At 36.6% G+C, this 11,968-nt stretch overlaps 1 protein-coding gene across 1 annotated transcript; it reads right to left on the reverse strand.

Moving 5' to 3' along the window:
- Positions 1–240: 240 nt before the first annotated feature.
- On the reverse strand, positions 241–1,345 carry LOC113331966 (protein MIZU-KUSSEI 1-like). Its single transcript, XM_026578614.1, has one exon. It carries the CDS (start codon positions 1,116–1,118, stop codon positions 456–458), a length of 663 nt encoding a protein of 220 aa, XP_026434399.1. The 5' UTR covers positions 1,119–1,345; the 3' UTR covers positions 241–455.
- Between the last annotated feature and the right edge of the window lie 10,623 nt (positions 1,346–11,968).

The following is an 11,968-nucleotide window of genomic DNA, read 5'->3' on the forward strand; positions in this document are numbered from 1 at the left end:
CAACTAGAATACAGAGTAGTGTTTAATTTCAGTCACTGCAGATTAACCTCACTATCAAGGTGATCCTATTCCTAGTGATGATACTTAAAAACTTACCATCAAATCAATAGATTTCTTAATCATAAAGTGATAGCACTTTGCTCTAAATAATACTTAGGCTTAAAGAAGCACCCTTCAAAACTTAAGACTCTTACAAAAAGTGAGGCCAAAAAGACAGGCATTATGCTTTAATTTGCATACTGCTGTAGAACAATTCTTATCCATGTATAAAAGTTACTATTAAAATTCCTCTTAGTTAGAACTGCTTTTCTTATCATCCGATTAAGAAAAGAAAACATGCTGTGGCTCATTCATTTACATAAGAAAGAGAGTGTAGTTATATTATACGGAGTACTATATAACATATATGCTACTAGTTCAAGGATATATGGGGTTTACAGAATGAATTTTTATCATCACTGCCTGACAAAAAATATGCACAAATCAGGTCCGCTTGTACCATCCGGATTGATCATGTAAAAAGCTTCTGAATCCTTTGATCCAACCACTCTCTCGAACCGAGCCCTCAAGTAGGTTAGCTCCCCGTCAATCAGTGTTTCTTTCTCATTTGGGCCAGCAGGAAGAACTCCAGCTCCCATAGAAACTCCTCGTAGAAGTTGCATAACATGTAGTTCATCATCATAAGTTTGTTTCCTCCTGATAGAATAACCAGTTTTTTTACCATTACAGTAAACAGCCCAAACATATTCTTCAAGCAATTTCCTCTTTGAAGTTCTTGTTTCGCTTTCAAGGGCAATTCTAACCAACCCGGATGCCATTTCTTTATGTAAAGCATTTGTAAGTAATGGTAACTCTATAACAAAGTTTGGGAAACATTTTGGATCATCTTGTATTGCTAATATTACCCTTCCGTTGCGATATCCGAAAAAAGTCCCCGTTGTTGCGTTGTGGGTAAGTAACGCCTTCCGTGGACGACCTAACAGTGCTACCATCTTGCAACCTGAACTCAAAAGAGGGAAGAGTTTGAACATTTTAAAGAATGTTTTGCATGAACTTGTCTTAGGTTTCTTGAGTGTTGAATTCTGCCTGAGCAAAGACTGTAATGCTGCATTCTCCATTGCTTGCTTATTTTAGATGGGCAAGAATGCGCAGAATGGATATATATAGAAAGAGGAAGAGAAAGGGTATATATTGTATCACAGAGTTAAAAGATAACTTGTGTGTGTGTATGCATATATATATATATATATATAGATAGATAGATATATATAGATATACATACAAGAGAGGCAGAGAGAGGGATCAATAAGGTTCGGGCTACGATGAAGTTAGCCAAGAAGATTGAGAAGTGGTTGGAATCTTTAGAAGTGGGGAGACGAGTCCCAAGTTGGGTTAATAGTGAAGGGGGAAAAAGTCTAAAGTTTGATGTGGCCAGGTTTAGAGTGATGGAAAAAGAAGGTTGGATTGGATGAATGTGATAAGATAAAAAGAGAATTGTTAGGACTTAGGACCACTAGTTGAGAATGTGGGGGGTGGGGGGAAGAAGAAGAGTAAGTGAGAAAAGAGAAAAGAAATGAAAAGATGAAAAAAAGTATCTCTTGAGTTTTCTCTAACTGGTTTGCATGTGCTTTTCTCTGTTTACTACTTTTGGTATCAACATCTCATTCATTCATTCGTTCAAACTTTATGCTTTATACTCAAATCCCATCCCAAAACATGTACTAGCCAACTTAATTATTGAGGTTTCATATCCATACATACCACACAAGCCAAATTATAACTTATTCAAGATGGTGATAAACATATTTGTTAGAGAAACTAATAAGTGGAATTCCACTTTACTCATTCATTTGTTCGGTTTGTTTGTATTACTCAAGAAAGTTGGAGCGGATTTTCCCATTCTAGCTACCAAGAAACCTTTTTCATCAACAATTCACTATGCCCCATCCTGTTTTGGGGAATCTTCACAATTTTAATGGGCAAACATCACATTAAAAACCATGTTGCCAAATTGTTAATGATGGATACCCATGATTAATTATTTTTATATTGTCGGCAACAAGAGATAAAATCAGATTAGAAAAAGTGGTTATCAATCTAACAGATGTTTGACATATAGAAGTCAAGTCTTGTCTATCTCTAGTCGAATCATGATCTCAATTAGGGCGTACGAAGTTAATATCGGATTTCGGTTTATCTCGGCAGAGACCGATATACTGGTACAACTTTGTATTGGGGATATTATTGTTGAAATATCGGCATAATATAGGTTAAAAATTTTATACCAACAGACATTTTTCACACATTTTATGTTAAGATATAATAAATATCGTCAATTTTAGGAAAAAAACCAAGTATTAATTAAAACACAAGAGTCGACATACGAAGTTCAAACGGGAAATAGAAGAGTAACTTCAACGACTAAAATTCGCTGAGATTTGGGAATTTATCCATTCCCTATTCCTGAAAGACCTAAACTACCCCATTCTTCACCTAAAATATTTAAAACATCCTCATATCGGAAATTCCGTTTGACTCGTAACAGTGTATATCTGCCAATATAGTCGGACGTGTTTTTTATCGTGGTATTCTTGTTTTCGTATCGCTCAAGTGGAGATACCGATATTATCGGCCGATACGCCGATATTGACTACACTGATTAGGGCAACTCTTATGGGAAAGGGAAAAAACCATCCACAAGGGTTTTACTATATAGTACAACGGTAATATCCATTTCATTTCATCCATTTTATGGACAAGAAGTTCGGAAGTGTCTTTTTTCATTTTTTTTCTTTTTAACTAAGAAGGTTAAAGTTGTATCGAAAGGAAAAAGGACAATACAAGAAAAAGTACTAAGGCCTAATGCTTCAGCCAAATTATGCTGCCCATTACACTCAAGAATTATAGCTAGTCAAAAAATGTAGTAATAAGGATGTAATAGTTGAGATTTTGGCGCCAGCAGTTGCAAGGATATAATAGGTACTTCCAGAAGAAAAAAAATTATATATTTTTTTTTGTGAGAACAGAAAGATTCGCAAGAAAAAATTTGATTTCTGATTATTATTTTTTTTGAAGCATGGAAGATACTATTAGAATTAAGCGACAATTACACGAGGGTAGGTGATGTCCAATGAGTCATCCAATTACAATTTGATTAATGCATGGTGGGATTGTACGATCCCAAAATAAAGTTGTAAAGTTCTCCGATTGGCTGTTGTCCGTCGCTAGATTGGCCAGTCCATCAGTCGCCTGATTGTCTTCCCTGTAGTTTTACTTGACGGTGCAGTGGGGGATCTGTCTCATGATTTATTTGGTTTCGGATATCATTCATGAGATGAACCAAGGTGGATTGTCGTCTGAGGTTAGGAATCGAAGCAAGTTTTCTGAGTCGGTTTCAAATTGAACATTTGGCCAGCTTCGTTCTTTTGTTGTTCGGGTTGCTATGAGCATTGCCCATGACTCAGCTGTGAGGGCGGTGGTGATTCCTAGTGGTTGTGTTACGGCTACCAAGGTGTTAGCATAAGCATCTCTACAAATAAACCTGCTCCAGCTGTTCCTGGATGTCCTCGCGCTGCTCCATCTGTGTTGATCTTGATCCATGCTAAATTAGGTTTAACACAACCTATGAAGATTGTTGTAGACGTTCATGTTCTATTTTTTGGGTTTGCAGGAGTTGGTATTACAGGAGGGAGGTTCTCCTGTGCCCAAGAGAATTATTGTTGCAGATTGATAGCCATCTAGGAAATGTTACATGGATTTGGTTGCCTTATTCGATAGATGTAGTCATTCCTCACTATCCATAATGACCAGAAAAGGAAACAGAAGGCAGTTTTGACAGAGTGATGAGTTTTCAATTGTAGAATTCGTGTAATTATCATCTGAGGGTTTGGAAATTTTAGAAGATTTTTGTTTGAATGAATGAAGAGTCTTGTGAGGAGGATGTTCCATGCGTCCACTGCCACTTATCGGTGGAGGAGAATATGACTAGTAGATTCCGGATTGGAGTTGCATTGTGGACAAATATTGGTATCGGTGAGGTGGATGTGATTTAGAATGGTGAAGGTCGGAAGGGAGAAAAATTTTGATGGGGGATTTTGGATGGGCCATGGGGGACCAATTAAAGAATGCCATTTGTCCATCTTAATTAACTGATTTGAGCTAGTTAAGTCTTTAAAAAATGATATCTTAGGAATTTAAAACTAATTAATTTTTCTCATATCTCTCAAATTCTGGAAAATATTATGAAAAAAATTAGGATCAGTAAAGGGAATAGGAGGAAATCGCATGATGAAATGTTGATGATCATTAAGCAAACCATTGCTTTGTGGTGCTGTGATGGATTAACTTTTAATACTTTCAAGAGTTATTTTTTGTCGCAAGTTTTGAATCTTCAGGAGGATATAATTCTTTTGTAATGATGTGATATTCGATCAGTTTGGGTTTGTTACTATATGTAAATAATTTTCTTTCAATATTACTTCAAAAAGAAACAAACTTACGGGTGTAATCTATCTTTGATAAACAAGAACAAAATAATAATGACGATCAAAATTAATGATTGTTGAGACTTTTCTGGCATTCAAAGGTTTGCTAGGATCAAGATCCAAAATCATGAAATTAAAAATCTAATCTTTTAAGTTTATCCTAATACAAACAAGATCCAAAATCAATAAAGAAAATCTAAACCAAACCCAAAAGTTTAGTCTTAGAGTCATTTAGATTAAAAAGAATAAAAAAAAATCAACCTGTTTGATCTTCTTCGCCTGTTCTATGTTATAACTCCATGGAGATGAATTGAGATTTTCTTCCTTCATATTTCTTCGTTAGTATGGAAAAAGAAAAAAAAAACGAACCACCTATATTTCCCTAAACACCGTTGTTATAAAAATCAGAAGACTAATTAGTTAGAAAACTTATTGACACATGGCAGTTTTCTACTAGTCCCCCACGCCCTCATCCAAAATCTCCCCCATCAAAAATTTTCTTGTCGGAAGGCCTTCGTTTGATTATTTTCCACAAGAAAAGCTGTAATTTTGGAGGACATGTAAGTGTCCACAGAAACTTGTTTGGTGGTAAGGGGTTTAGGTGGGAATGATCCGATAAGCTGGTTAAGCATTGATATCCAGATGATGTAGTGTACTTTCCATATTTGGTGTAAGGTCAGATGATTCCATCAGATGGGCTATTTTGGGATAGGTGGATATTTACGATTCGTTGGATCATATGCAGTGGCAGGAGGTTTAGATTCCAGGTGTGAGTTAAGGGATCAATGAGGTCAACGACTGTCTGGATTGAGTAGCAGGTCGTCGGGTCCAGGGAATTAACGAATTGCGGGATCTATTTTTCTTGAATAGGGGTTGTTAATCCATCTCCGATTTTGTGGAAAGATGATGTTTGATTGTGGGAATGAGGGATGTTAATTGCCTCCATTGGGGACTGATTGAAGATGGGGGAGTTGGAGTTCCTGAAAAGAGAGGTTGCTGCTTAAGATATTTTTATTTGCGAAGGCTAGAATAGATTGAATCTGATTTCTCATGGATGTTCTAGACCTGTTTCATGAGTAGTGCTTTATTATGATCGCTGCTTCTTCGAATTCCTAGCCTGCCTTTTGTTTTGGTCTTAGTCAGCTTATCATAACCCAGTGGGTGAAGCTTTTTGATTGAAGAGTCATGTCCCAAAAAAAAAGTTTCGGGTGATGCGATCTATTTTCTTATTCACATTGACAGGTAGAAGTTTTACTTGCATGATGTGGTTTGATGTAGGGGTTAGGGAAGATTTTATTAGAGCTAATGTTCCCGAAGGTGTTAGGCATTTCATCATCTAGCCCTTTGTCTTACGCGCCAATCAATTTAACAGAGGTTCAAAAATGTGGCGAGAGGATCTTCCATGTTTGAATTGGATTCCCATGTAGATCAGGGGTGTCGAGGTAGTGGGAATATCGAAAGCTTGATGAAGGTCAAGTAATTGTTGTTGGTTGAGCTTTGGATGATGGATGAAGGTGGATTTCGAAGAATTAATGTGCTGTCCTGCTGATGTGTTGTATGCTTGGGGAAGGTGCTTGAGTTGATTCGTGCCTTCCGGTGTAGCCTTATACGTGATGAGGAGATCGTCCGCATACATAAGATGGAGAATTTATGGAGCCTTTTGTGAGATGTGCAATCTATTCACAGCTTTTTTGGCCTCAAGGTTTCCCTAGTATGTTGAGAGAATTTCCGCACAAACAATAAACACATATGAGGAAAGAGGATCCCCTTGTATTATTCCTCTAGTTAGAGTGATATATCCATGATTTCTGGTGTATAACTATAGTTAAGTGTATAGTTTGTTGGCATCACATCTTTGTTATCTAACGGTCATTAAGGTGCTAGTTTAATTTTTGCTCGCGTGTCGCGCGAGCAAATTTTTTCTGAGATATTACAAAACCATTTAGGTAGGGATCTCCATATGTAGATAAGTCTCTTGATCTTATTTATGATCTCCTCTTTTTCCTTGTGTTTATTCTTAGTCATGACTATGTCATTTATCTCCATCCTGACTGTCCACAGAATTTCAGCACGGATAAGTGGCCATATTTTCCTACTTCTATTTTCCTTTTATTGTCGAGTCATTCCTCCAGATGCTCTTTTACTGTGGGCTTGAAAGTCCTTTTGATCTCAATATGTGATAGAAAGTAGTCCCAAATATGCTTAGTAAAGCATTATGTAAAAGTTGGTGATCCATATCTTCATCCACAGTATTACATAGATTGCATCTCATCTCTTGAATGTCACAACATCTTTTCTGGAGATCGTTAAGATCGGGTATTGCATTGTGCAGCACAGACCATATGAATACTTTGTGTTTTACAGGAACAAATCTAACCCGGACACATTTGTGTGGGAAGGAGCTTGAGTCTTGTGTGTTCTGCTAGGATATTATCCATTGATATCCTTCTTTTGTTGTGAATTGAGTCATTGAGTCCTCATCTTGACTCAAGTCAGATGTGTCTCGTAGAGTGTTTAGCAAATCATTTATTTCCTGCATTTCCTCCACATTTGGGTTTTTATTCAAGGATATTTTTCGTATGTCACCATCTATTAAATTTGCAACTTTGGCCTCCTTATTGACAATAATTTTGAATACCTTCTTGAAGGAAATAGACAATGGAGTATTTAATAACCATCTATCATGCAGAACTTAATGGATTGCCCATTTTTCGTTTTTATTTTTGTGGGGTTTATCCATCAACCATTTTTCCTTTTGGATGGATTTCCAAAATCCCTTGCCATGTGGGAGTTTAAGCTCTTTTGGACTAAGAGGAGATTCCTCTAACTTTGTCTTATGTTGTACAATCCTCCTCCACAATGCATTTTTTTGTGTGAGGATTTTATTTTTAGTTGCTTATCTTTCTTCAGTAGCACAGTGAGGATTTCAGCCACTAATAATAACATAAATGGAGACATGGAGTCTCCCTGCCTCAGACCTTCCTATTCAGTGTACCGAGGATTGAGCTGATGCAAGAGTCAATTGTATCCACTCCCTCCATTTAACACCAAATCCAGTATCTTCAAGTATAATATTAATACAATGTCAGTTGACATTGTCAAAGGCTTTCTTGATATCCAGTTTGCATAGAATGCCTGGAGATTTGCTCTCTAATCTTTCATTAATCCGCTCTCCATGAGCACACCATCATGAATATGCTTACCTTTGACAAATGTACCTTGATGTTCAGAGATAAGCTTGGGAAGAACTTTCTTGAATCTGGCAGTCAAGGTTTTAGAGAAGATTTTATATGTGTTGTTAACCAAACTTATTGGTCTGAAGTGTTTTAGTTTTGTGCATTCTTCCTTTTTGGGAAGTTCGGAAATCGTTTATCACTAGGAAGGTTAAGAATCTACTTTTTTTTCCAATCTCTTCAGAGTTGAGGTTGGATTTTTTTGTTAAGAACTGCGGTTAGATGAGCAGTGAGATGGGATCTATTCAAAAAAGTTGGATTCAGTTGTGTCGAAAAAACGAAAACACATGTGGATGATCTACAAGATGTGGGTCAAAAAAAAATAAGTGTGAGAAAATATACAATCCACATACCAATCAAGTCCAAATGAATTAAATTTGAATAATACCTCGATTATCCCATAATGTCACTGGATGACCGTGCAGAGTTTTCGATCAGTGATATTTATAAGAATTAACCTTGAGTTGTGGATGTTTAAACAAAGACGCCATGAAAATTGCCTTCACATTTGAATATCGCTGATATTTAATTTTACCTCTGTAAATTTAGAGGAACTACCAAGTTAAGTATAAAGTGAAAAATCGAGGGTCTAACAACCTCACTTAATGTTTCGTTTAGGAAATATGTATGGAAAAACTCCAATATAATCCAAGAGAATCAACAAATCAAAATGATAGAAATCCGCGAGCCTGATTATTATGTGAAACAACTTGAATGGTTTCAAAGACCAATGTTCAAGTGTCTATCAATTTATATCAACAACCAAAGGTTGGATTATCCAATTGATTGAACTACGCACAACCTGTGATATTTCAATTACAGTATATCAAAGAGTTTAATATCTCTAACTCTTAATTCAATCCGCAATCAGCAAATAAAAATCTGCCAGCCTGATTGAATATAAGAGGAGTTACTTGAACGATACCAAAGACTAATGTTCAAGTGTCAATCAATGCAAATCAACAACCAAAGGTTGGATATTCTAATTGATTGATCTTAACGCACAACCTGTGATATTTCAATTATATAACAAAATATAATGCGAAAAAGAAATAACAAAGACATCAGAAATTTTGTTAACGAGGAAACCACAAATGCATAAAAACCCCGGGACCTAGTCCATATTTGAACAACACACTGTATTAAGACGCTACAGACACTAGCCTACTCCAAGTTAACTTCGGACTGGAATGTAGTTGATCCCTAACCAATCTCACACTGATCAAGGTACAGTCGTGTTCCTTACGCCTCTGAATCCCAGCAGCGCTCTGCATACTTGATTCCCTTAGATGATCTCACCCACAACTAAGAGTTGCTACGACCCAAAGTCGAAGACTTGATAAACCAATCTGTCTCACACAGAAAAGTCTATTGAATAGATAAATCTGTCTCCCACAGAAATACCTAAAAGGTTTGTTCCGTCTTTTGATAAATCAAGGTGAACATGAACCAATTGATACACCATACTTATATTCCTGAAGAACAACTTAGTAATATCAATCACCTCACAATAATCTTAATCATATGGTAGCGAAACAAGATATTGTGGAATCACAAACGATGAGACGAAGATGTTTGTGACTACTTTTTATCTTGCCTATCGGAGATTAAATCTCGAGCAAATCTTAAATAAGATAGTACTCAATATGATAGAATACATCCCGATCAGAACATGCAACTACAGAGAAAATAGTTGGGTCTAGCTTCACAATCCCAATGAAGTCTTCAAGTCATTAACCTACAGGGTTTTGGAGAAAACATAAGGTTGAAGGAGAATCGACTTTAGTCACAACTAATATCACACAGGAGGTATGGGGATTAGGTTTCCCACTTGCTAGAGTTCTCTCTTATATAGTCTTCAAATCAGGGTTTGCAATCAATGTTACATTGGTAACAAAGCACTCAATATTCACCGTTAGATAAAAACCTGATTAGACTCAAGCTAATATCTTTTAACCGTTACATCGAACTTATCTTGTTACACACAAATAAGTGGCTTCATTTAGATATGAGTAACTGTGCCTAAACGTGTACACCTTGTTGGCTCAACAATAGTTAACCGAAGTTAGCCACATGAACACTTTCATATCAACCTAGTGTTAGATCATTGCTCGGTCAAACTCGCATGCGTTGCTATCACAATGATGTTTGTCAATGTTAGTGATCAAAACTATAAGTCTTGATTTCTAGCCTATTTGTAGATATCTCGGACTAGGACATAGATAGTGTAGTTGAGCTTAAATCTCTCGACGTTCATCTCTTAAAGACGAAGAACTATTAAGGGGAGCTTGTGGAACTTCTTCGACAAAAAGGTATGTGGAGACTTGAACTTATCTATCACTTGGAAATTCTATTTCTACTATCTCCTATATTGAGACATAAGTCGTGTTACGATATAGTTTTCTCTATACACATTTGAGATTCGTGCTGAGTATATCTCGCTTACATATTTCTCGAAATATGTGTTGGTAAAATTTCGCTTCGACCAAGTTCATCTTATATCATGAGAAAATTGTCGAGTAACATCTTACATGGTTTGTGTGATACAATCATTTGGTGTAAGACTTGGAAGGTTTCAATAATGATTATTTCAATATCTTGAAAATTACTTTGATGTTGATAGTGTGTGAAAACGACTATTAACATTATAGAAGAATGTTTCAATGATTGAAATAAAGAGTTGATGATCTAACCATCTTTGGATATAAGCATATATAGTGTGTTCGCACATTAGTGTATAAGTCCATAAACCAGAAGCCAAGAGTATGCATATGTGTGTATGCGGATTTGGTGAAGGAGGCAGGTTAAGTATGCGTACACGTACGCATACTGGCGGAAGTTCTCAAACCGAGAACTTCTGCTGAGTTTGGTTGTGACAAAACTCACAAACCAGTCACTTTAAGTATGCGTACTGGCGGAAGTTTTTGAACCGAAAATTTCTGCTGAGTTTGGAAACTTTACAAACTCAAAAACCAGTTGCTTAAGTACGCATACCCGTACCCATACTTAAGCTAGTTACTTTGTCAAATCGGTCAGTTCATGGACTTAAACATTTAAATCATAAGGAATGCAATCTTTGCAAACCGTGGCTATAATGTTCATGATTGATTCAAGTGAATCAAACTGATTTTATTTCAATTGTGTTTTCTAAACAATTGAACAACTCTTAACTAGTTTCATTTGAGGCATTTGAACTAGTTATGGTTAGGATGAATAAGGTTGATATGAGAGTAATCATATGGTTAACCTCGGTTAACTATTTGTGAACCAACATGGTGTACACGTTTAGGTACGGCTACAAAAACCTAAATGAGGGTACATTTCATTTGTGTGTAACAAGCTAAGTTCGATCTAACGGTTGAAAGATATTAGCTTGGCTGAATCAGGTTTTTCATCTAACGGTAAATATTGAATGCTTTGTTACCAAGGTAACTTGGATTGCAAACCCTGATTTGAAGACTATATAAAGGAGAACTCTTGGAACTCGAAAAACTAATCCCCACACCTCCTGTGTGTTACTATTTGCATAACTAGAGTCGATTCTCCTTTAACCTTATGTTTCTTCTCGAGACTCCGCAGGTTAACGACTTGAAGACTTCATTGGGATTGTGAAACCAGGACCAACTATTATCTTTGTAGTTGAATGATCTGATCTTGTTGTTTCTATCGTGTTGAGTGCAATTGGAGTAATTGTCTCGAGATTTTATATCTCTGATAGGCAAGATAGAAAATTAATCACAAACAAACTTCGTCTCATCGTTTGTGATTCCGCAATAACTTGTTTCGCTAGTCGATTAAGTTTATTGTGAGGTGATTGATAATACTAGGTTGTTCTTCGGGAATATAAGTCCGGTTGATATTGGTTCATGTTCACCTTGATTTATCAAAAGACGGAACAAAAACTCTTGGGTATTTCTGTGGGAGACAGATTTATTCAATCCTATAGACTTTTCTGTGTGAGACAGATTTGTCTATCAAGTCTTCAAATTCGGGTCGTAGCAACTCTTAGTTGTGGGTGAGATCATCTAAGGGAATCAAGTGCGTAGTATCCTGCTGGGATCAGAGACGTAAGGAGCGCAACTGTACCTTGAATCAGTGTGAGATTGATTAGGGTTCAATTACAGTCCAGTCCGAAGTTAATTAGTAGTAGGCTAGTGTCTGTAGCGGCTTAATACAGTATGGTGTTCAATCTGGACTAGGTCCCGGGGTTTTCTGCATTTGCGGTTTCCTCGTTAACAAAATTCTGGTGCC

The sequence above is a fragment of the Papaver somniferum genome, chromosome 1 (genome assembly GCF_003573695.1).
Source record: "Papaver somniferum cultivar HN1 chromosome 1, ASM357369v1, whole genome shotgun sequence".
Taxonomy (NCBI): Eukaryota; Viridiplantae; Streptophyta; class Magnoliopsida; order Ranunculales; family Papaveraceae; genus Papaver; species Papaver somniferum.